The sequence below is a fragment of the Erigeron canadensis genome, chromosome 5 (assembly GCF_010389155.1).
Source record: "Erigeron canadensis isolate Cc75 chromosome 5, C_canadensis_v1, whole genome shotgun sequence".
Lineage (NCBI taxonomy): Eukaryota > Viridiplantae > Streptophyta > Magnoliopsida > Asterales > Asteraceae > Erigeron > Erigeron canadensis.
The window spans coordinates 43,003,366-43,029,797 of NC_057765.1; the positions used below are offsets into that span (position 1 = coordinate 43,003,366).

The following is a 26,432-nucleotide window of genomic DNA, read 5'->3' on the forward strand; positions in this document are numbered from 1 at the left end:
CTCTCTCTTTCCAGTACTAGGGAATATATGAATTGATCCCGGCTTACAGTAATAGTTTAAAAATTATTAAACAAAGCAGTGAGATTAAAAAAAAGAATTAGTAGATAATACTTGTCATGTTTTAAAACTTTTAGAATGATTTTTAGGCTAATCTTTATCAAGATTAATGATTTTTCATATCAAAACTCTTTGATTGTATGTATAAATTTTTTTAAATAATAAGTTAGTAACTAGTATTCGAGACACCATAAGAACATCCAATTGGACAATATATGACGCTCGAACCCACCACAAAATCTTAAATCTATTTCAATATAGGATGAATTTCACAATATACATGCATGAAAAGTATTTCAGAAAACTATTTACTTGCATATGAATTCTCTCTATTAACACATTACAGATAATTTGTCCTTTTTTATTTTATTTTTGATTAACTCTATTAGGCTACGAGTTCCATTATTAAAAGAAGATCGAATTATTTACTTTATCAAGAATGCGATGTGCATGTGTGCTAATTGGTGATGAAAGCGTGTTTTACATATTGTTGAAAAGATGGTATGAAGTATTTATGTTACATCACCATCATATATGGTTATTCGTTGAAGCAATGTATAGATGACAATAAGTTTGAATTAACTCATATGGATGTACCTACCAACTATATTTATGCCAATTAACTACACTAAAAAGCATTGTCAGTCATGTGTGTCATATTTTGATAAACATTCATTATTAATTAATTTCATTTTTCTCGCGTTGTCAAGCAACCAGAGGATGATATGGTCCTGGCATTATGTCCTTAACGACATCAAACAGTAAATTGTGATTACCTTCAAACCTTGACTTTGTGTCATTTCCCATGCCAATTAATTGAAAAAACAACGACATGAGTACCTTTAGTATAAGTTTTGGTAGCAAGTCTTAATGATACAGTATGTCTGAATAATGGGCGGTTATGATATGATAAGTTGAAGATAGTACATGAATATATATGATATATCCTATCTCTTTGATGAACGCAGTATGGTGTACCTATGATCTTGTCTGTCAAAGCTTTACAAATGTTTTCGGAAAAAAAATGTATTCTTCTAGTGTACAACTAAGAAATAAGGTCAACGCTCTAATATACACATAATTCCCCTTTTACTTGTTTAGACATTAGGTCCAGGACTGAACTTCTAACTAAACCAAACTTTACAAACTGCAAAGCTTTGAGCAGACGAGCACCTGACAAGGTCACCATTTCAAGTCCTGGAAAGCAGGCTCTTTGCAAATTGCTCAATAAGAAGCAACATACAAAGCCTTTCCCCCTAGCTCCATAGATCTTGATGTACCATATCCCAAAAGTTAATCCCTTTGATATATTATGAGACCTAGCATTGGCAAAGAAGTATCCAAACCCTTCCATTACTACAAGCAAAAAACTGGGCTAAGTAGATGGTGGTGGATCTTCACTGTTTTCCTGAGCCAGAGGTGATGCAGCTGCAGACGGTACATTTGAAGTGCTTTGTGGTTTTGCTGGTCTATACCTTTTAAAGAGCTTGTCCTTGTTCCCCTTCCACCATTCTTCTGCTTGATGTGCATTGAACTTTCTTTTGCTGCATAAATACATTAGACAATTTGGATTAAGAGATAATTGAAAACTTTTACTTTGCTAGTAATTAAGTACCAAAGTGATTGGAGCTTTTCCAATGATGACATATAAATCTCCTGACACTCTTGGGTTGTAGTTTTCAGAAGTGTGTCAATGGGCAGATTGCAGAATCTTTTAATGAATCATTAGTTCATTACACTGCTGATATAAAGGTTTGGATAAAATGACTTAGGAGGTTGTATGCATTAAAAACAGAGTTTGGGCGATATTCAGCCCGTTTGCGTTCCACCCAATTGAAGATTTATACCATTCATTTTCAGTTTTTTTTGTTTGACCCATTTGGATTAAAAGGGAAAAAAAACAAAACAAGAAAACCAAAATGATCCAAATAACAAGTAATCTGCACAATATTGCCACCTTGTCTATACTCGTAAAGAAAGTACATGGAAAGAGCTAAATGAGCAATCCGTTTTAAGTACCTGAATCTAACCCTTTTGAACAACTTTATACCATTTGAAAGTTGGAGCAGTGTTACATAAACGCCAGGTTCGAATTGTTCAATTACTTCTTTCAGTTCCTCACTCTTCGGATGTTTGAGCATTTGTGATCCATCTTCTATGTCTTCCTCACTTGCAGCTTCCATGGTATTGCTGGAGGAAGGTTCGTTGTTCTCCTCTGGAGCAATACCAACATTTTCATCATTCGGATGTGTTTCACCGGCCTCATCAACATCCTCTGTTGGCTTATAGTCCTCAAGATCCTCTGTTGGTTTATCAGCTTCATCAATATATTCTGTGGGCATACTGTCCTCATCAACGTCCTCTGTTGGTTTATCGGGCTCAGCAATATTATCTGTTCGCTTATTGGCCTCATCAACATCTTCATTCTTATGATATTTTTTTCTTATGACTTCAGATGAAGAACTTTCTTCCGGCTTATCTGAGTGCACGATAGGAACAACTGAAGATGTATCACTTCCATAGGTGTTGATGTAGTCACTGGCTTTATCAGCCAAGGCTTTGAAGCTCTCATCTTCGGATATTTCCGGAGGTAGTTTTTCTGTCAATTCATTTAGCTGATAAAAAAGCAGTAAAAAAAAAACTTCATTACCTCATCATCTATGATTACTGTTCACCTTTTTCAACATAAGAAAACACAAAATATGTTAGTTTCCCTGATTGTAGGTAATATGGGTAAGCAGTTTCTCAAATACAAGCCCATGAAGGATTCACTCATCAAGACCGTGTTAGTTACACTCATCAAATTTAATTCCATTAGTACAAAAAATACTGTACAAGCTAGCTAATTAACATAAGGGTAGAAGCATAGGCTAACTAACATGAAAACCAGTTGAAGCAATCAGCTTGATTCAAAATAACTATGTAACATACAGCCTATTAGAGAAAAAAAAAGGGAAACAAAGACCTGATATTTTAATTGTCTAGACGAGAGATGATGTGTTTCATCGTCCAGTATGTCAAAGAGAAAAAAAAAAGAAAAAGAAAAAAAAAGAGGCTGACGTGAAAGACAAAGACGTGAATATAGATATGAGATTAGCAGTACCTGAGATATGATGCATTTGAATACATCCACGGCAACTTCACATTTGGCAGTTTTTTCTGCAGCTATTGCCTCAGCTTGTTTAGTAGCATTGCGCAGTTTCCGATTATCTGAATCTTGTTTATCACTCTTTTGCTTCAAATGTTTCACCTACCATGTAACAAAAATGATGTATAATTAATCTCATATAGAGAGGTAGATGGTTATACTCTCATACAAGGGTACAAACACAATTAAGATAAATATTTGTATAACAGGATCTCCTACTTGGTTTTGCAATCTGGCCACTTCTTTGTGCAAAACTTCATTTGATTTCTTGAAACTGTCAATCAGACCCCGAGAAAAGATAGGAGTACCAGACGATGAAGAATTAGGTCTTATCGGGTAAGGAGAAGCATGTATTTGAGGCTGTTGATATGGTGGAAGTGGTGGACACCTTGGAGGCACTGTACCGGGTTTCAAAGCACTTTGAAAAGCACTGAGTGAACTTGGGAAAGCAACGTCTTTCAAGTTCTGAAATGATGGAACCATAGAATAAGAATCTGTTTTGGAACCGTACTTTCCTGACTTCACCTCATGGTACTTGACTGGTTCCGTGATAGGGGAGATCAACGGCCTTGAAGTCCTCCCATACCTATCTAACCTTTTACCCGTCATTGGGATTTGAGTACTAATGCCCTTATTCAAACTAGAGACATTATTATTACCGGTTTCAGCAACTTTCATAAGTTTGACATAACAAGCATCACAAACACGATGAGGCTTTTCAGGAGTAGGAGCTAGTGCTGCTTTCAAAGCCTTTCGGGAACTACAACCATAACAGTGCACCAGCCCACAGTTATAGCAATTATGCCTTATTCTGGTAAAACCAAATGCTTGTCTACATCCATTACAAACTGACTGATCTACTCCAGATGCCCATTTATGAATGCATATACAGGCAGTGAAATTCGCGCCACAAGATAAACTTCTCACAATTCTATCTCGAAACGATTCAACCAAAGTTGGGGTGTTTCGATCTTCCATATCTCCGTGTCCTAGTCTCCCATTTGCACCTTTTCCCCAAGTAAATACTTCACTTCTTGATGTCAAACAAGCAACATGGTACGCCCCACATGCAATTTCTTCAACAAACTCACCTACCAATTTATCTTGTACCAAGCAAGGCGATTTTCCATCGGCTTGTGGATTACCTAGTTGGCCATGTGCAGGACTACCCATAGTGAAGACATGACCCGATGTTGTTAGGCCTACGGTCATACTATGCCCACATCCCAACTGATGAAAATTGTGGTCAATGAGAGATTGTACACATGTTGGTTTAGTACATGTTTGCTTGTTTCCATGACCCAACCTATATTTATCGCCATCGCCCCATGTGAACAACTTTTTGGATGTAGCGTGTTTAGTTTTCTGATTTTTCAACTCTACTATTGCTGCAGTATGCCATAGACCACATACAATCTTAAGAGTTTTTAAATCACTCAAAGATGCGACCTCTTTTGGGAATTGAACACTCTCGTGATCTCCATGTCCGAGTGCACCATAAGTCCCATCACCAAATGTAAATAGCTTTCTTCCAACTGTTATTATTGCCGAATGCCAGTTGCCACAAGCAACAGATAAAACTTGAATTCCTTCCAAAGGACCGGAAACACGTTTTGGTATCCAGTGGCTGACATCAGTTCCATGACCAAGAATACCAGCATTGTGGGACCCATCTCCCCATGTATATAAATCTCCAGATGAAGATACGGCACATGTATGATACTCACCACACGAGACAGAGTTAACATTGGTAACCGAAAGGAAATCTATGAGGTGAGGCCGACCTACGTCTCTGTCAACTCCATGACCAAGCCTGCCACCAGATTCCTCGCCACAAGTAAAAATGTCGCCTTGTTTTGTTAATAGAGCAAAATGTCGAACACCACAAGCAATTTTTTGGACATCTATGACTACATTTGATTCCAATAATTTAGGCGTTAGAGCATCTCTTCTTGATGGAAAACCATTCGCCAATCCATCATTAGAAGTCCCGTCACAACAAACCTTTCCCCAAAGATATACATCTCCAAACGATTCTATGTCGTCAGGTCCAGAACTTTGAGTTGAACAACTAGGGGTGTTGGATACACTAATCCTGTAACTATCTGCACAACTTGTTCTTACTTCCATGTTTGCACCTCCAAATACCACATCTGAGCTGACAAAACTATTTGTGTTTTCTGGAGAAGGTGAATCGATTGAAACTGAGCCACGAGGAATACTTGATGTAAAATCTAATGCTAGACCAAAAGGATGACCATTTTGACCTTCGTCACTACCAGCGTCATGAAACTGTAATACACAAAATTTTAAGTTTGAATTAGCATTTAGCAAACATTATACAGGACACATATATAAGAAAAGACTTGTTATATGAGCATGGTCTTGTTATATGACTAACTGAATGATCACATTAAGGAACCATAATGCTGATAAATGTATTCCAAATATTCAACGAAAAGTAAATAATGCATTCCGATTAAACATCTGAGTGTGAGATACTTACATCAGAAAGATCACTTTTGGCACGTCTAGTATACTTTTGTGCAGGAAAGATTAAGTGCCTCAACCCTGCAAGCCAAATCTCCACCTCGAGATTGTCTTTGCAGATCTACAGTAATATGTAGTACAACTTTTAAGATTACTCTAAGATGAATGCAGCATTTGGAAAATCATGAATAATAAGCATCAACAGGATAAGTCATCTTACCAAATCAAGGGATCTTTCACCGTTTTCATAAATAAGTGAAAAAGACAAGTACTCCTTTTCAGGTCGGCGATATCTTTTAAAAACAGGCTGCGGGTCCATAAATTTAAAATAAAATTCCTAATCCATTTCACTTTGCAATAGGGTCATATATGCTATTGCTGCTTAAAATTAAATCATGACTAAATCAATAGATTATAACTCGAATAGCTAACTAACTGTTCTCTGTCCAGGTATGATCTTAGAAACTGCAGCCAACTTCAAATTCCTTTCTTGCTTACGGGAGTACCAGATCAAAGTTGTTTCATCCTGTAAATTTATGCAGCAACTTTAGTTGATTACCTATGAAAACTGATCATTCAACAAATGCTAAAAAAGGGATCAATCAACATTAAAAGGCAAATATCAACACACATCTACACATATTTTTAGTTGTCCACAACATACCGGGTCTTTGAACAAGAAAAATGCTATAATGTTAACAGATGGTGAATTTTATTTGCCAATAGCACATACATTAATAAACGCAATATTAACAGATGGTGAATTTTTTTCAATTTCCACACTTAAATTATAAACGTTTCATGCTTTCTTAGTTAAGAGGAAAATAATTAATTACATATGGTTAGTTGTGGTTATGTAACAGAGCTTAAAGTATTCGGTAAAGCTTTTGTACTAGTGCTTAAGGGTTCAACAAATAAGTATATGCGATAGCAACATACCGGAGAAAGTCTGAATGGACGAAACTTAGGCCTTCCCCTTCTGCTATACTTGATTAACCGAGTACCTTTTTTCAACGCAATTAGGGCCTTCAAAAGAAGATTAAAATGAATTACATACACTACCTGATATATCCTGCATACGTAAACTAAAAGGTGATTTGAAAACTAAATCAAGTTAATCAATTTACATAATTGTTGCATCATAAGTGCCTACACACTCCATCACTTGTGGCCTCATTGTAATACACGAATAGCTTAATTATAGTCGGAATATATACATACAGACATAATCATAAAGCATCCGATAAGTTTTATTTCCATATCGTGGAATTTTGGGATTAAAACCTGTTCAATATATGGGTCACGATCTGCCATTCCATCTGAAACCCCCTATAATCTTTGCAACCATGATCAACTTAATTAAATTTGATCTTCCACAATTTCTCTATCGTTGAGAAAAAAAAATATCGAGAAATGTGTTGTCTTTGTTTTCCTTCGAAAAAAAAACGAAAAATGCTGGTGATTTCATTCATAATGTCATGAAATGTTACCAGAATTCAACCGACAATGGTGGGATTATTTGGTATTCATAACTACCTTACAAAACTGTATTGAACAAATGAATTAAATTAAAAGTAACTTATATAAATAGTCCCTCAAGTTTACAATCAATGTCAATTTTATCCCCTGTTAATTTAAACATCCATGATTTTTTGTGTGTGTGTAATAGACGGATCACTGATAGCTTGTACGTGGAACCAAAAGTCCATTTTTAACAGTTGTATAACACAAGTGCTGACGAAGACGTTAAAATCTTTTAAAAGAAAACAAAATGGAAAGGAAATGGATTGTATGGGTCAAAAGTTAAACAAAGTGGTTTAAAAAGCACATAACATCCTGAAATTGCTCTATTTCAGACAATAAGGTTATCATTGTAATCATATTTAACTCGTTAAGAGTTTTATAAAACTTGACCCGCTTCCCGACCCACCCGTTTTGTCATCTCTACTATGTCTTCTTCAAGTGGTATTAAAATACAACAAAAACCAGCTCCTAGAAAAGATATCACCAATACTCAGTAGTGCTCTTTGGTCTGTATGTAATTCCATCTCAAATCAATCTGCACATTTATTTTTGTTCTTTAAATCCCTTTGCATTCAATACACTCAAATAAAAAGCAAAGACAAATTGGAACACGATAAAGTGAATAACTTCAACCAATTTTATCCAAAGCAATGTACAAAAGCATAGTATCATAGTTAAAACTACTCGCAAGAGCTACGTTAAGGTTGAATTGCAGTGTTGCTTTCTAACCAAGCAAGGCTTTAGGATGTGGCTACCTGAAAATGTAAGAGTACGTATAATTAGTTTAATAATACAAGTGATATGATAACCAGGGTTCATAAAAGGCGATAATAAGTCAAGATGTACATCATATGTTTGTCCTGCTGATAATTTGCGCCAATCTTTTATCAAAATCTAATAAGTTGATTAATATATTCTTAACGATATATGGATTCGAGATAACAGAAAGCTTACATTGGCTAAAAGGACTTGGTGCAAGAGGAAGATCGGCACCAAAAGCATTTGACTAACTTGGATACCTTCATAGGCATCATGTCATTAGGTACCTGCTCCCTTGATCTCTTCCGTGGCACCTTCAATTAATTGAAGCAGAGTTGTATTGTTAAAAAAAACTGTTCTCAATCTAGCTAGCTAATCCATAATGAAAGGATTTTCTTTCTAAATGTGGATGTATTCACATCAAATAGTCTATATACGAATGTGTAAAAATAACAACTTTATGTAACTCGTGATTGCACAAAAAAGAATCACACTCATAACTGATCCAGTTGTTTATTATCTAATAACAACACACAACACCTGAAGCACTCGATGGATGCTAATTAATATGAGAAATACACCTTTAACATGAATAACTTCACTAAGTTTATAAACTGCGATACAAGTACAGTTAGAACTGATGAACTCGAATATGATAGAATATGGATAGATCATACTAGACATGTGTAAATACCTGTTGATTCCACTATGAAAGTAGCACTTGGAGAGTTCTGAAGGAAGTAGTTTTTCATTTGAACGGGTATTGTTGGTATATGCTCATTTTGCTTCAATGACTTTGCATTTATCTTCAAACACTTCAAATTATTGAAGGGACACGAGAGTTGGTTCAGCAGGCATGAATTTGAGAGATTCTTAATTGGTACAAATGATGCAAACAAATCACATAAATAAGAACTTAGAAATTTTGATAAATGCACAAAAGGATAAGATGGAATATATCTATGATAAAATTTCTCGGAAAATACTGAAAACAGGAAACTAATTTACTCAGGATTTTGGGTAGGAGGTCGCTATGGGCCAAAAAATTAAATCGAGATAGACCACTTTATATCGCGTTGCTATTTACATGCGCTAACCCGTGGGACTCAACCATTGTTAATAAATGGGGTCAACAAATGTGGAAACAAAAACACTTGTGTAGTTATAGCTAGATTAAACTAAATCTAAATTTGCACTTGCATGTGTCTCTTTTTAGAACTAGAAGATAGTTGCATTCATTAATTGTTGAGCCCATCTGTAATAGTTGAAGTAATTTTCAATGACAACAACATAATATTTGTACGTACATTCATGATGTCCACATCAAGATTCAGAAATTTGGCCTTGCAGATTATCTGGAACAAATTGAGTAGTTGGGAACCATGCCTCTGCTCTTTTTTACCGCCTACAAAAGAGAGGTTCACATTCTCTAGAGAATTGAAGCTGCCATATGTGGAGAGAGGCAGAAAGAGAGGACCACCGTGCGTATAGTTATAAGGTGCATTGAGTGATGTTGTCAGATTCTTTAGCTGAGGAGCAACTACATTGAAAACCTCTGGAAAGGACAAACAATCTGTAATTGTGAGATTCAGGAGTTGTGGTGCACAAACATTGAATATCACCTTGTCAAGCACGAGTTTACGTAAAGTAAGATCCTTTAGGTTAACACACTTGGAAAAAAGATCGACGCTCTTATTTCTCGGATCACATAAACGTAGACATATATAACTTAATGTCAGAGTTTCTAAAGCCGGAAAATCCCAGGCTGATTCTGGCAAGTAAATTATCCTTAAAGAGGGAGGGTCTTCGCCAAGTGTAAGATGATTGAGAGTGCGAAAACTACTGAAAAAATATTGTGGGAGCTCATGTATGAACTTCGGGAACCATATCATAGTCACTTTCCTAGCATTATGCAAGTTTGCGTAGTTCACGATATCTTCAACACACCTCTGATCGGTTTGCCCATCGAATCTGAGCTCAGCTTCCAAAACTTCTATACGATTGTTGCGGTGAGTTAGTACATGCTTCACAAATTCTTTAAACTCATGGTTAGATTTAAACATGCCACTATTTAAGTTGATATACGGCGTTGAAGCCCAAGTATTCTTCCATCTAGGAGACAATATACAAGTCCGGACAATATATGTCATGTCAAGGAAGGAGAAAATGCGATGAATAATGTCGTCTGGCAAGTTGCTTATTTTATCTTCTTCCATGTTTGCTCCACCATCTCGTGGCAAATTCATCTTCTTTTCCATGCTTTTCGATTTGTAGTTTTGAATTCGAAGCCCTGAAAAAACTATATAAAAATATTACTCGTATATTATGACGAGAAAAAACTATACAAACTAAACCAACATACACTCTAATATTCAAGTCATTGTTTTGTTATTATATATCATTTATTATCTACACATGCATATAGACCACAACCAAATAACTTAAAAACAACTTTACCAATTACAATCGAACCCGTTAGTAGTTCTTGCTGTTTCGTGATCGAATTTTTCTTTAGACTGGGTGTGTATATATATATATATATATATATAATAACAATAATAGGGTAGAGTTATTTTAGAAACGAGTAACTTTTAAAAACTTTCTTTAAATTAAAATTATCTATTATATGACTTATAACATATGTTCATATTACTATAAAGTTGCTTACACGTGACTAATTATATACATTTGATCACAATCTATCTTATAGAAATTTTATCTACATAAAAACTTGCATGGATGATAATCCATATCTCTACATAATGTGAAATTCAAAATTACACATATATTATTCAAAACACAATAAAAATACAATCATCATGTGATAAATAATCATTGGTTAGGCTTGATTTTTTTTTTGCATTTTAAAGGTTCCTAAAATAATTTTTTACTATAATAATAATAATAATAATAATAATAATAATAATAATAATAATAATAATAATGATCAAATCCAGTAGTATTGTCGCTTATTGTACGAGGCAAACGTTCGTGGTAGACATTCTCACCTGGAGTTGCACATAGCTACTATTGGTCCGGCCTAAAACCAAGTTAGTTTAAATTGGGTCTGTTTAGCCCAGGTCCAGAGTCCAGAACATGAAATACCAGTATTTCAGCCATTTTTTAAGTCTAGGTCACCTATTTTAAGTTCAGATATGCCATGTTAATAGAGCTGAACAAAAACATAGACCACAACCTAACTTTTAACTTTTAAGACTAACTTTCCAGGTTACTAATGTTTGGAAGACGTGGAGTGATGTATAAGCCCGTTGGTCGATTCGAACTTGTCATTATATATAATGATTAACAATCAGTAAAAAAAAAAATAGATAAAAACATGGAAAGGAATGGATCGTATGGGTCAAAAGTTGCACAAAGTGTTTTAGAAAGCATATGAAGTTGCTACTTATTTCAGACATTAAGGTGATCATTGTAATCAACCCGCTGCCCGACCCACCCGTTTTGTCACCTCGATCTGCTATGTCTTGTTCAGAGTGGTAAAGTTATTATATAACAAAAGCAGAGACCATGACATTCTGCTACTAGAAAAGATGTCACCAATACCCGGTAGTGTTCTTCGCTCTGCAACTGTATGTTTTCATCTAACAATCATTTTTCACTTTTATTATTCTTCTTTAAAACCACTTGCATTCAATACTATCAAATAGAAAGCAAAGACACTGTAACAGGAAAAAATAAATTACTTCAACCAATTTTATCCAAAGCAATGTATAAAAGCATAGTGTAATATTTAAAACTACTCGCAAGAGCTCCTTTAAGGTTGAATTGCAGTGTTGCATTCTAACCAAGCAAGGCTTTAGGATGTGGCGACCTGAAAATGTTAGAGTACGTATAATTAGTTAAAAAATACAAATGATATGATAACCAGGAATCATAAAAGGAGATAATAAGTCAATATGTACATCATGTTTGTCCTGCTGATAATTTGTGCCAATTATAAGTTGATTAATAGATTCTTAACTATATATGGATTCAAGGTAACGGAAAGCTTACATTGGCTAAAAGGACTTGGTGCAAGAGGAATATCGGCACCAGAAGCATCTGACTAACTTGGCTACCTTCATTGGCATTGTGCCATTAGGTACCTGCTCCCTTGATCTCTTCTATGGCACCTTCAATTGAAGAAGATTTGTATTCTTAAGAAAAAAAAAACTGTTCTCAATCTAGCTAGCTAATCCATGATGAAAGGATCTTTTTTTTTCTAAATGTGGATGTATTCACATCAAATAATATATATACCAATGTGTAAAAATAACAACTTAATATCACTCATGGATGCACAAAAAGGAATCACACTCATAAGTCATAAGTGATCCAGTTGTTGATTATCTAATAACAGCACACAACACCTCAAGCACTCTAAATACTAATTAATATGAGAAATATACCTTTAACATGAATAACTTCACAAAATATATAAACTGCGCCGTTCAAATATATAATATATATAAACTGCGATACAGTATGAAAGGATATGGATAGATCATAACAAATATCATGTGAAAATACCTGATGATTCCACTATGAAAGTAGCACTTGGAGAGTTCTTAAGGAAGTAGTTTTTTATTTGAACGGGTATTGTTGCTATATGCTCATTTTGCTTCAACAACTTTGCATTTATCTTCAAGCACTTCAAGTTATTGAAGGGACATGGTTCACACAAGAGTTGGTCCAGGCATGAATTTGAGAAATTTTTGGAACAAATGATGCAAACATGTCACATATATAAGAATTAAGACAATTTGATAGATTCATTAAAGGATAAGATGGAATAAATATATGCTAAAATATCTCTCAAAATACTGAAAAGAGAAACTGATTAAGGATTTTGGTTGGGAGGTCGTTATGGGCAAAAGACTTAAACTTAGACAACTTTATATCATGTTGCTATATACATGCTCTGATAATTGCGATCCATGGCTCTCATCATAAAAAAGGTAGCTTTATGAAAAGTCCGACATTCTAAATGCCACTCTTGGAACCAAATTTTCCCCCCAAAAACACTAGAAACACCATTGGGACCTAAAAAAAGTTCCTATCCGTACAGAACTTTCGTCTAAAATGGGGTCAACAAATGTAGGAAAAAACATGTGTAGTTATATATACCTAGATTAAATTAATTGTTGGACAATTATCTCAAGATAATTGTTGAAGAATTTTAACTTTAGATTGTTGTGCCCGCTGCGCATCTTTATAAACACGACACTGAAAACCTATCTAAGTGCTTTATATGTAGTCATAGCTCAAGAAAATTAATACAGAATGACAACATATTTGTACCTCAATAATGTCCACATCAAGATTCAGAAATTTGGCCTTGCGGATTATCTGGAACAAATTGAGTAGCTTGGAACCATGCCTCTGCTTTTTTATACCTCCAAAAGAGAGGTTCACTTTCTCCAGAGCATTGAAGCCATCTGTGGAGAGCGGCAGAAAGCTAACACTGTCCCCATCGAAATAAAAAATACAGGGCGAAGAGTGTTGCTGTTAGATTCTTTAGCTGAGGAGCAACCACATTGAAAACTTCCGGAAAGGTGGCAGAACTTGTAATTGTGAGATTCAGGAGTTGTGGTGCACAAACGTTGAATATCTCATTTCCAAGCATTTGAATTTTATGTAAAGTAATATCTTTCAAGTTGACACACTTGGAAAAAAGATTGACAGTACTCGTATTTCCGGGATCATGAAACCTTATATTACTTAATTTCAGAGTTTCTAAAGCTGGAAAATCCCAGGCTGCTTCTGGTAAGTAATTTCACCATATATAGGCGTCTTCAAGTGTAAGATGTTTAAAGGTGCGGGAACTAAAAATATATTTTGGGAGCTCCTCTCTAATGGACCATATCATATCCAGTTTCCTAGCATTATGCAAGTGTGTTAACACACGTAAGTATATGACGATCAATAGATCTCCCATAGAATCTGAGCTCAGCTCCAAAAACTTCTGTACCATTGTTGCGGTGAGTTAGTACATGCGCCATGAATTTTTCATACTCATAGACGGTTCTAAACATGCCTCTATATTTTAAGTTGATATACGGCATTGAAGTCCAAGTATCCTTCCATCTACGAGACAAAATACAAGTCTGGACAGCATATGTCATGTCAAGGAAGGAGAGTATGCGATGAATAACGTCTTCTGGCAAGTTGCTTATTCTATCTTTTTCAACCCTTTCTCCACCATCTCGTTGCAATTTCATCCTCTTTTTCAATCTTATTGAGAATTCCAACTAAGCCATGAAACTATAAATAAAATTACTCGTATTATGTAATGTAACAATAATGATCGTAATTCGTAAGAGTGATCAATACAATCTAAACCAACATGCACTTTACTAAACAAGCATTCAATGTAACTCTAATATTCTTTTCTATGAAAAATGCTAAATAAAGCCCTTAGGGCTTCACTTTACCGCTGAATGTAAGCGTACAACTATTTAATGCATTTTAACGAAAAACCTTAGGGCTTCATTTAGCAAAACCCTCCTATTCTATATAGACCACATATATACTCTATTATTATCAACATTATTTACAAATGTACATAGACAGTACAACAACAAAATAACTCAAAAACAAAGTTTACCAATTACCTCAAATCGGGAGTACTGTGCAATCGAATCGGTTTGCTACTGTGCTCTTGCTGTTTGTTGATCGAAATTTCTTTAATTAGGCTTCTTTATTAAAAAGAAACTTTTATGGACACGATTTTAGGTTGTATCTATATGAGATCTGGCGAGAGTTTTAATTTCTGAATATTTTTATAATTTTTTATATACGGAAATTATTTAATCTAACAACTACTGAATGTATTTGATAACTGAATTAACATAAAACAAACTATATTCTTAACATAACACAAACTATATTCTAAAAAAAAAAAAAAACAAATAAAACTAGAGAGTTACCCGGTGTTAATCGCGACGGTTGATGGGGCCGTGGGACATCGGTAGCAGCGGTTGGCATTAATGTAAAAATAGTGTCATATTTTGAAGGTCATTAACTGGGGTGTTCATCGTTTTCGGTTATTCAGTTTATTTGGTTTGAATTTTTCGATTTTTTTATTTTTATTTTTTAAAATCAAAATCGAACCAAAACCTAATTCAAATTTAAAAAATCAAACCGAAAATCAAATTAAAATTCGGTTCAGTTTCAGTTTAAACCGAAAAAACCAAATAAAACATAACTGAAATTGCTAAACTGTTGTTTGTCATTATTATTAAAAAAAATTCCATCGAGTTCTCCATTGTTTGTCCATTGAATTTTTATAATTTCAATAAAAAGTTAACATAATAGACAAATAGACATAAAAAGTAAAAACTTTATTTGTACTATATACTAGTTGATGAAACTTATATGAACGAAAGTACATTAAAAACCCAATCCATTCATATAATTTATATCACGTGTTACATGACACAAACAAAGTTATTTACGGTCAAAGTTAGTCAACATGACAACTAAAATGGGACGGAGGGAGTAATAATTATCCATACAAAAAATATATGCGTTAAATATTTTAATAATACATAATAGTAATATAAGTTATTCGTTTTTTTCGGTTTAACCAAATTCATTATCATATAACCATAACCAAACCAAAAACCACATATTTTATTCGGTTTTGGTTACAAATCAAACCCAAACCCAAATTTAAGAACGGTTTATTTTTTTCGGTTTTTTAAACGGTTCGGTTTACAGTTTAACCGGGTAAAAACCAAACCGCGAACACCCCTAGTTATTAATGTAAAAATAGTTTAAGTTGAAAAAAATATTCGTAGTAATTATTTTGAAGGTTGATGTATGTACCTCCGTCCCATTAAAAATGTCATATTTTGAATATTCAAAGTCTTTGTTTTGCAACTTTGATCTTATATATTTTTTTGTGTTATATAATAATTGATAGAAAGTTATATTCAATGATAATATATTCAAAACTCAATCAACTCATATAACTTTCATTAAGTATTATATAACACAAACAAAGATTTTTATGGTCAAAGCTGAAAAATAAAACTTTATAAAATCAAAACATGACACTTCTAGTGGGACGGAAAAAGTATATAAATATTTTTTTTAAGGATAAGTATATTAGGTAAAAAAAATTAAAGTAAGTGAATAAATGAGAGAGTTAGTTTAGGTAGATAAGAGTTTGAATATATTTTGAGGATATTTTAGACAGATGTGGTAGGTGAGTTGAAAATGTGTTGAAAGTTACAAACTTTTTTGATATTTTAAAGATATAAAGTTTAAAAAGAAAGTTATATTTTGTTTTCTATAAGCATAAACATAAATATAATATTTTATGAACCCCACCAATAACTATAATCTTAATCCTAATCTTAATTTTAATATAATCTCGTATTAAAAGAAAATTAACTTAATCAATCAATCACAATTCTTAATTTTATTTAATAAATTAACATATGTCATAATATAATTTACATTTTTTTAATTAAATATAATACCCCTCATCCCATATTAAATGTTCTATTTTGACTTTTGAGTATTTTTTTCAATTTTGACTGTAAATAATTTTATTTATGTTATATAACACTTGATATAACATATATGAATTGAGTGAGGTTTAAATAGTTTTTCATTGATATAACTTTAATTAGCTAATGTATAATACAACCAAAGATATTTACAGTAAAAGCTGGAAAAAACAAAAGTTGACCAGTCAGAATAGGATAATTAAACTGGAATGGGGGAGTATATTGTATTGTTAAGAAAACAGTTGCAACAGCAAGCCTTGACATGATATTGATAAACGAACATGTTATACATTTTCGTCAATGTTCCAATATTACAATCTTGTTGCTTTGATTTTCATTACATTATTTATATTTGAATTTACCTTTTTGTTCTTTCATAATTTTAATTACATTATTTATATTTGAATTTACATGTTTGTTTTTTCTCAGTTTTTCTTGAATTAAATATATTTAATTTAATAATTAATATGTTATATATAATCCATGTATTTGACATTGGTCTTAATTTAATATCTATATTATTACACCACCACTGGTTATGGTCTTATGTTGTCCTTAAACGACACTTAAATTTTGAACTTATTTTCAGATTAAAATTTTTGACTTAAATATTCAATGGCATCACATGAGTAGATTTCTAGTATATAAGGCCTTTGCTTATAAAAATATGGCTTTAATTCTTAAGCAATCCTTTTTGCTACATTATTTTTTTTTTTCTAAAAAACTTTCAAACTCAAGAATATTCGATGCATACTATCACTTGTTATACACTTATTCCTTTATTATTCGAATATTTATTATCAAACATAAATTTAATAAACACTTTTATAAATAATACTCTAAAAAACATTACATTACATAAAAAAAAAAAACAATCTAAATGCAAGTGTATAACTATTTAGGCTTGCCAATGGGTTGATAGCCCAATCATCTCATACCTCCAACGTAGGTTTGTTCTTCAGGCAACCAAAAGGTCCAAAATTCAAATCAAAATCTATATTAGTACACCACCATTGGTTATGGTCTTATGTCGTCTTTAAACGACAACTTAAATTTTGAACTTATTTTTAGATTAAAATTTTTGACTTAGATATTCAATGACATTACATAAGTAGATTTCTAGTTTATAAGGTCTTTGCCTATAAAAATATGGCTTTAATTCTTAACCAATCTTTTTTGCTATATCAGTTTTTTTTTTTTTTAAAAAAAAACTTTCAACTCAAGAATACTCGGTGCACTTAGTTCTTTATTATTTGAATATCTATTATCAAAAACAAATTTAATAAACACTTTTATAAATAATACTCTAAAAAACATTACATTACATAAAAAAAAACCGCAATCTAAATGCATTTGTATAACTATTTAGGCTTGCCAATGGGTTGATAGCCCAATCAACCCATACTTCTAACGTAGATTTGTTCTTTGAGCAACCAAAAGGTCCAAAATTCAAATCAAAAGAGGCGCAAGTTTTACCCCAAATGACATTCAATACCGTAAATTAGGGGTGAGTACGGTTCGCTTTGGGTCGGTTTTTGACTAAAACCGAAACAGAACCGTTGTAATTCGGTTTTTGAAAACTAAAACCATTGGGTTTTGGTTTGGGTCTATTTCGGTTCAGTTTTTCGGTTTTAGTCGGTTTTTAACCATTTGTGGTTTGGGTCTAATTGAGTTTGAAAAGTTCATAGGTTTATACCTTATAATTACACCATAATTAATTTCAACAAGTTTTCAAAACAATATTAGTAACAATAACACTACAATAATGACAACAAATCCATTAAAGTAAGTTGTACAAACTTCAAACAAGTTTTATATATAACTGTTTATATGTTTTCTGCGTTTTTTAATTATACAATTATTAAAACAAATCAATCTTGTTGTGTATTTTCACTTAAAACATATATATGATATTATTATATAGATCTAAAAATGCAAATATATTATAACATATTTATCAAAAATTAATAATAATATGATACAAATATAAAATAAAGTAAACAATATATATTTTTGGTTCGGTTCAGTTTTTATGGTTCGGTTTTCATTAAAAACCAAAACCGAACCATAACCTTCGGTTTTTAGAAAACCAAAACCAATGGTTTTTGGTTTTTTCGGTTCGATTTTTTCGGTTTTTATGTTTTTTTCGGCTTTCAGATCAGTTTTTGCTCACCCCTACCGTAAATGTCGTGATATTTGACGATTTATTGAGGGTTTTACCATAAACTACCGCGATGACATCTTGCTTAGTGATGTAGAGCCATATATGGGTGCATGGGCTATGACCAACGAAAGTTAAAATGAAAAAAGGAAATTTAGCCTTGGCTACATTTTTAGCAAAGGTTTTTTTTTTATAATTATTAACGTATGTCGTCTCTTTTGTAACAACGTATGTGTTTCGAATTTCTTTACTGATCGAAAATGAATTGTCATTGTTGGTCAATGCATCTACAAACGTTAATAGGTTATTGATAGTGTTAATGCAACCATTAAAAAGTCGGTTTTGTTTCTCGATTAAAAATTTATACTCGCTTAAGCACCTTATATAATTAAAATGGAGACCAAATATTAACCACAGGAAGATCACCTCTCACTAGCTAACTGCAATAAAATCACATCTTTCTCCCAGCACTTTGCTTACAAAGAATTCCGATCATTCTTTTAGATAAGTAATCTTGGAATCTCACATACAGGTCTCGTTTCATTGCTTGCTGTCGATAATCATTGTTTGCGTATGATTCCATATCAAACTTCATTTCTATTGATTTCGCCACAAGTGGTGGTATCGTAAACTGATATTTTTTTCTTATCAAGTACGAGTAATTGTTTTGGGTATACCTGCAGGGTTTTTCTGTAGTTTGTACTGCTAGTATAATTTGATGTTAGCCGGTTTAATATTTCCTCTACATACATTTTGGTTTTGTCTTTTAATTTTATATGGAATTACAAAAGTCACAATTTAGGATATAACTAATGGTTCATCACCAGCCCTTTAGGCTTTAAGGGACCCTTAATCCATCGTAAACAGCTAGCAGCGCTAAAACGTTTTTAGTCTAACAATAAATTAAACGTTAAGAAATACTCCAAAATACAACTCAATTGACCCGTTTTCACACAAGTAAGACTGTAACGATGATCGATGCAAGAATATAATTGAAGTTTTCAAGCTGGAAGAAGTTTTAAATTAAAAAAAAGGTGATGGAAGAAATTTTCTAGCAGGAATGTCTGACTGACTATGAATGCTGCTCGAACAGGTATTCTCAGAAGTAATGTGATTGTCTTTTGTCTCATCTTGTTCCTCTTGCCTTGATCTCTTACATATGTGGTTCCTTCAATAAAAGAAGAGTTACTCAATTAGCCACATATATCTTTTTGAACATCAGTTGATATGCATATACATAAAATCTAACGATGCGCATATAGTAATATGAAGTCAATCATAGCAAGATTGGGGATCAGTCGAGCCATTTGAAGTAAGATTGTTTTACATCTATTGCTAATCCAGTTAGACAAACGTAACACTGTACCATCGTTAATAGCTTCTGCTTTTGAGTATTTTTAGTAGGAAACAGGTTTGGTTGTGATATTTCCAGATTGACCCAAGAGTTGTCTGGACCACCACGTCAAAATGAGAGGCCAAATAAGGTCAAAAGCCAGCTGAACTGGCCCAGCCAATGTCATCCCAGACTGTACAGGAAGGTATTCCACCAGTTTTGAACAAATTCCCAAAAATCTTTTGCGAGGGGGCAGTTAACAAACAGGTGATCATTGGTTCCAATTTCCAGGTCACCAAAGTTCAATTCCATATATCACCAGGGCGTTGGGTGTGGGAATCGATTCTCCAAGAATTTATGTTTGACTTTATTTGGGCAATTTTGTTCCATCATGGTTCATGGGGACAGCTTAGAAAGTAATTATTGATCAATCAAATATCTCATTAAACAAACCAAAAATAATGAGGATTCCTTGGTTAACAAAGCTAGCCAAGAATCAGATTTGGAGGACAGAGGTGTATTGGAGATTGACAAAAGGTCAGGGAGAAAATGCTCAGATCTGGATCGAAAGCATATGACGCATGAGCCTGGATATATTATTTATGTACCAGTGTAAGGCCAGAATGGGTAAACCTATGTGCGCAGACTACTAAAAGCAAGCAGTTATAGAGAATCTGACCGTAAAGTTATGAAACAATCATATCCTGAAAAAAATAAGAATATGAACGATGCAGACTAGGAATTATGTAGCTTGAGTTAGATAAGATTCCAAAAGTCACAAGGCACACAGGTGCAGAGTCGGGCAGCTATATTTTTGGGGAGGTAAACATTTAGAACAAATTTATCCGCAAAATATTTCTTCTAATGGCCGGAATAAATGGCAAAAACACCATTAACACACTCCAAACAATGAAAGAAAAAATGCATAATCATGAAATTTTGCATGGGGGGTGGCGCGGGCCTTGTGTCTCTACCAAACAGCAAGAACATTGTGACAAATACATAAATTATCCAGTCGTAATATATACCTGAGGTAAATCCATGATAAATGTTGCACCAGCCGGAGAGTTCCCAAGAAAGTAGTTTCTGACTTCAGCGTTTACTGTGGTAATACTGTCCCTTTTCTTCAACGGTGTCTTGTTTATTTTCAAATGCTCCAATCTTTCAAACGGACAAGGTCCAAGGGAGATTTGTCCGGGCCACATTGAGAGAATCTTGATACATATATCGTATACGAACAGTTATACGCAGGAATAAGCAAATAGAAACTTAAAATTAAATCATAGGCTTCTTTATTATCCAAATTAACTAGCTTAAGGTTAGGAATGATACATAACAAGCGATGAATATAATTAATAACGGAATTCATATACCTCGATGATGTCAGTTTCAATAGTCAAGTATTTGGCATTGTGAAGTGTCTGAAACAAATTGAGTAGCACCGGTATAAACCTTTCCTTATTGACAACGGGCATTGAAAAGGAAAGATTCACATTTTCTAATGAATCAAGGCCCTCCGAGGCCAATATCAGAGAATCAAATGCTACAGGAACTCGATCAACAGAAGCCCTAACTGATGTAATCAAGTTCTTCAGTTTAGGAGCAACCACATTGCATACATTTGGAAATGAGATTCCTTCTATAATTGTAAGGTTACAAAGTTCCGGAGCACAGATATTGAAAATATCCAACCCAAACATGCAACACTTGTGTAAAGTGAGATCCTTTAGTTTCGTACACTTTGAAAACAGGTTGAGGTTTCCATCGGTGGCATCACCTAAATGCATATTCTTCAAAACTAGTGTTTCTAACTCCGGGAAATCCCAGTCCACTTTCGGTATGCTGCTGGCATATTGTAGATAAAAAGATTGACAAGTGGTTGCTAGGGTGAGATGTTTGAGTTGGGAAGCACTGAAAAGATACCCGGGGAACTGATGTAACTTCCTACTGATTCGCGTAAGAGTTAGTTGGCTAACATTACGCATATACGCATATTCTACAACACTTTTAACAGAAAGGCGAGTAGCTGCTCCTTTGAATGTTAGATCAATTGCAGAAACTTCCATTGGATTGTCGCAAATACTAGACAGATTGTCTTTCACAAATTTGGAAAAAACAGACATGCTAGGAAATTGGCTACTATTTAGCTTAAGATGTGGCATCGCAGTCCACGTATACCTCCATTCCCTAGAATATGCACTAGTCTGAACCACATCTTTCAGCTCGAGATAAGATAGAATGGTGTGTTTAAGTTCAACTGGCAAAGAGCTTAATCGGTCTTTTTCTGATCTGATGATCCTTCTGTCATCCATCAGCTTGTGTGATGTGTATAATCTACAGACCTTTGATATGGCTTCAATCAGAAGTTTACGCTTTCCGTCTGGTTGTATGAAGTTCCTGAATTGAGATAGTGAATATCTATCAGTAATTTATAATTTACAGATATAATATATTACTTAAAAGTTGAATCTGAGATTAAAAATAAGATCACCCCACATAAAGTAACAAATGATTATGAAGAACTAAATGGAAGTAGAAAAAACCAACATTGCATGACATTCTATATATATAGTTACAGTAAGCAAATGCAGCAATATAACTGCACGATCAGCTTTTAAGTAAACGTAACTGCTTAATCATAATGCTTACGTCTACCCAAAAGAACGATACATGTTTTGCTACCAGCTGAAAATTTCTATCATATATACACTCTCTCAGAAGGCTCTTACTATATGTAGTTCCAGTATCAAAGTCTCAAATAGTTGTATCCTCAATTTCCTAACCAAAACATATCTTTTATACCATATTGTATAGGCTTTAACACGGAATTAACTAGTAATTAGTTGTTCCATTCTTCGTGGCAGGGTGACTACTAGATTTGCATGTTTTTTTCTCCTTTTGATAGGCAAATTCGCACGATATAACTATGTTTCATGATTTTCCTGAACCAATGAGTAGCTTCTTTTTCCATTGAACTGTGAAGCATTTAATTAACTAAGAATACGCAGCTAGCAAGTAACTAGCGGCGAGACAAAGGCCAGTAAATACCCTAGCTAGGTTACATCCAATTCATGGGTTACGACACTTATCAAATCATATAGTAATATTAATTTTTTTTTAAAAAATCTCTATGCTAATGTATTGTATTTTCACCAACAATCTTTAAATTTTTTCATCTAATTCACGGCTTGGAAAACCCTTAATTAATTATATATGTAGCTGTTATCTGATCAACAGTTTTAAAGAATCAAGGATTTTGCCTGGCCTGGCCTTATGCAACTAACTCAATTGCACACTACTACTTGATAAGAAAACAACATATGGATCACTGATTTTGACATATATGTTAGTGAAGATGAAACCTTTATATATTTGGCCATTAAATGATTAATTAACCATCTCTAAAAATCAAGGATGAACTTATTTCATATATAAACATTCATATATATACAACTAACTTCTTTGCACATTACTTGATTTCTGTATAATAAAAAACATAGATGATGATCAGATCGATCGATCAAGGAATTCAACATAAACACTAACTTAAAATGATAAAGCAAAAAGATCAACCACCTCTTCCAAAGTCACAATGTTGTATGCTATTAAGATCAGTATATAAACCTGCAAGACAGTATAGAAATAATGTAAGTAAAACAAAAGTAACCAAAACGAAATAATTATATATATATGAACATTATGATTACACATTTCTGGATGATCAAACTATATATTTAAAAGTTGCAATAATAATTGCTTATTGATATATATATATATATATATATGTGAAACTAGCTAGCTAGGGTTTTAATTTGAGATATATAATTATGAGAACATAAAATTAATGTCAGATATACACACTTTAGAAAGATGAAAATGACTACACTGATGGATAATCAATTGCACAAATTAACAAAAAGTTTTCCCAGCAAATGTTGATTAATCAATTAAGGTGGTGGAAGTATATATAGATATGGATATGGATATAGTTATAGATTGGAAGGTTTGGGGATCGGATCGGATCGGATGTGAGAGTTTAGAATGTCATACATACAACTTCTTCGAATTCAATTCTTTTCTCTTCATGGTATACTACTAAATATATCTTCATTTTTTTTCTACAAAAAGCCAAGCTATAACGGCCACTTGTCAATCATGTGAAACATGCAATTTGTATAATTTGACACCTGAAAAATGATTTCGCTTGCTATAAATAACACACCCTTTAAAACCTCTTACTATTTTTAAGTTTTTGGCAAGTAGGTATGTTCATTTGGTCGGGTTTTGAGTGAATAAAGTTATTTGGTTTGGGTTATTCGGTTTTTTAAGAATGATCAACCACCCAATACCCAATCCATATATATGAGCATCCAATCCAAACCACTCAAATAAAGTTCGGGTTATTTGGTCGGTTCTTGGATTACCCAAATAAAAAATGCTATTCAAATTTTTATTTAATATATTTAAATAATCATGCAATTCGAACGTCAATTTACATCATTTTATTTATTCATGTAAGGTTATTCAACTAACTATATGCTTATAGATATGTAGAACTATGTATTTAAATAATTAGAGTCGTATTAATATCATTTAAATTAGGTTATTATAATTTTTTTTAAACGTTAAATGTTTAATCGGGTTTTGGTTGGGCCCCAATTAAAATTTTTAAAACCAAAACCAAACCGTTTAATAACTTCCTTATTCGGTTTCACCCAAACACCAAACCAAATCCAAATAATCCAATCCAAATGATACAAATGTCAAATGGATTGGGTGGGTTAATAATGAACACCCCTAAAGTCAAGTCACACTTTAAAACCTCTTTCTAACTTTAAGTTCTCATTTTACATCTTTGGTAGTTTTTACATGAGAATATAATTACCTTTTTTTTTTTTTTTTTTTTTATAGATGTGGATCATTTGCTCGCAACAGGGATCTAACTTACGTTGTCTTAACCGGGTCCGCGCTAGAGAGTCCCCTCACCCTCAATACCTAGTAGGAGGAAAAACTCCCAACTAAACTGCCCGAAGGCACGATATTTAATTAGGATAAACCCTGCCCCCTCTGCAAAACTCAAACCTGCTTCAATTGAGGACTTTGATGTTAAATTCCTTCACATGTCCTTCCCATATCTCGAACTCGAGACCTCCAGCATGTAAAGCTGGTGCTCAACTAATACCTACTTTAACAAATAGAAATTTGTTTGAAATCCTTGTTGTTATGTGAGAGGAAAAAACAAGTAATTGTCTATTTGTTTCAGCAGGTTTGTGATCCTCTTTTTATATATACAAGAGTAAGTACCCGCGCGTTGCGAAATCATAAGTCTTATACATTAATTAAGCAATATCGTGTGATCTTAAGTCTTATACATTAATTAAGCAATCTGACTTATATGCTCCTCTCCCCTTGCTTTATTACACCGATAACTGCAGATGAAGCGAAGGACATCGATTATCTATTTAGACGAACGAAGATCTCCTGTTCTCAATGATGTTAAGTAGCTCTTGATCGCATCAATCATGCTATCTTCTTTTTTGTCTATTTTTTTTAAACAAATATCCACACGCTACAAATAATATTATGACTATTTACACTTCTAATTAGTGTATTTTGTTCACGAATTGATGTATGTTAAATAACGTTGAACTCGAAGTGTGTAAATATTTATTCACATTAAAAATTGTGGTATTCTAAAAGTTTACACCTTTTAGTTCGAACTTTCATTTTTAATCAGAAATTAAAAATGAAAGTAAAAAGTGTGAACTTTTAAAATACCACAACTTTTAATATGAATAAAGTTACACACTTTTAGTTTAACATAAAACATATAAAATTGTGACAAAAATTTTAATTTGTTCACTTTAATTTATCCACAATATAGATCTTGGGTTCGATTCTCCTTAATTACCTCATCAATAAACATCAATATAATTGTTTTTCTTTATTTACTTTTTCATCTTGTTTTATTTTCGACATTTATTTCTTTCTTTACTTACCCTCTCTCCTTGTTTTACTAGTATACATTAGCTTGTAAATATTATTAATAAAGATTATTTTTCATTATAGCAATTCTCAAAATTTACTAGAGTAATAAATCATATATGTATATTCGAATAAAAAATAAATCATCTACCAATAAACTAAAACAGAATTGAGATGTTCTTGAAACGACACGTAGCGTAATACTTGATCGACATGTGTCCATTTAATTTATTTATTTTATTCCTTTAACTTTTTTAATTGTATATAAATTCAATTTCATTAGTAGACTTATAATTGAACTCTAACTCTTGGCTTATAGATAAAAAACACATTATAACCTTATTTGATTGATCTTTTTCTCATTAATAAATTTGTCTCTTTTTCTTTTTTAATTCTTCAACTCTTATTACTTGCTTATAATAAGTTATTAACATGAAGAATTCAAAATTTTGAGTT

At 33.0% G+C, this 26,432-nt stretch overlaps 3 protein-coding genes and 1 long non-coding RNA gene across 6 annotated transcripts; all 4 read right to left on the bottom strand.

Moving 5' to 3' along the window:
- Positions 1-1,011: 1,011 nt before the first annotated feature.
- LOC122599005 (PH, RCC1 and FYVE domains-containing protein 1-like) lies at positions 1,012-7,190 on the bottom strand. Its single transcript, XM_043771452.1, has 9 exons — positions 6,980-7,190; positions 6,635-6,721; positions 6,132-6,221; positions 5,916-6,002; positions 5,712-5,816; positions 3,425-5,497; positions 3,161-3,307; positions 2,077-2,672; positions 1,012-1,601 (listed from the first exon to the last, which is right to left on the bottom strand). Exons 1-9 carry the CDS (start codon positions 7,007-7,009, stop codon positions 1,433-1,435), a joined length of 3,384 nt encoding a protein of 1,127 aa, XP_043627387.1. The 5' UTR covers positions 7,010-7,190; the 3' UTR covers positions 1,012-1,432.
- A 712-nt stretch (positions 7,191-7,902) lies between these two features.
- LOC122601866 (putative F-box/FBD/LRR-repeat protein At5g56810) lies at positions 7,903-10,236 on the bottom strand. Its single transcript, XM_043774600.1, has 4 exons — positions 9,286-10,236; positions 8,673-8,850; positions 8,174-8,292; positions 7,903-7,974 (listed from the first exon to the last, which is right to left on the bottom strand). Exons 1-3 carry the CDS (start codon positions 10,234-10,236, stop codon positions 8,258-8,260), a joined length of 1,164 nt encoding a protein of 387 aa, XP_043630535.1. The 3' UTR covers positions 7,903-7,974; positions 8,174-8,257.
- A 1,337-nt stretch (positions 10,237-11,573) lies between these two features.
- On the bottom strand, positions 11,574-14,956 carry LOC122600107. Of its 3 annotated transcripts, none has more exons than XR_006324007.1 (5): positions 14,908-14,956; positions 13,280-14,242; positions 12,509-12,629; positions 11,993-12,111; positions 11,574-11,810 (listed from the first exon to the last, which is right to left on the bottom strand). It is a non-coding gene; the product is annotated as an uncharacterized LOC122600107 (long non-coding RNA). The 3 variants fall into 3 exon arrangements; XR_006324006.1 differs by lacking the exon at positions 14,908-14,956 and adding an exon at positions 14,593-14,779; XR_006324004.1 differs by lacking the exons at positions 13,280-14,242; positions 14,908-14,956 and having other exon boundaries at positions 11,655-11,810; positions 12,509-13,256.
- Positions 14,957-20,677: 5,721 nt separating this feature from the next.
- LOC122601867 (F-box/FBD/LRR-repeat protein At2g04230-like) lies at positions 20,678-22,303 on the bottom strand. The gene is made up of 3 exons (XM_043774601.1): positions 21,365-22,303; positions 21,020-21,205; positions 20,678-20,695 (listed from the first exon to the last, which is right to left on the bottom strand). The coding sequence occupies exons 1-3, from the start codon at positions 22,301-22,303 to the stop codon at positions 20,678-20,680; spliced, it is 1,143 nt and encodes a 380-aa protein (XP_043630536.1).
- Positions 22,304-26,432: the final 4,129 nt, after the last annotated feature.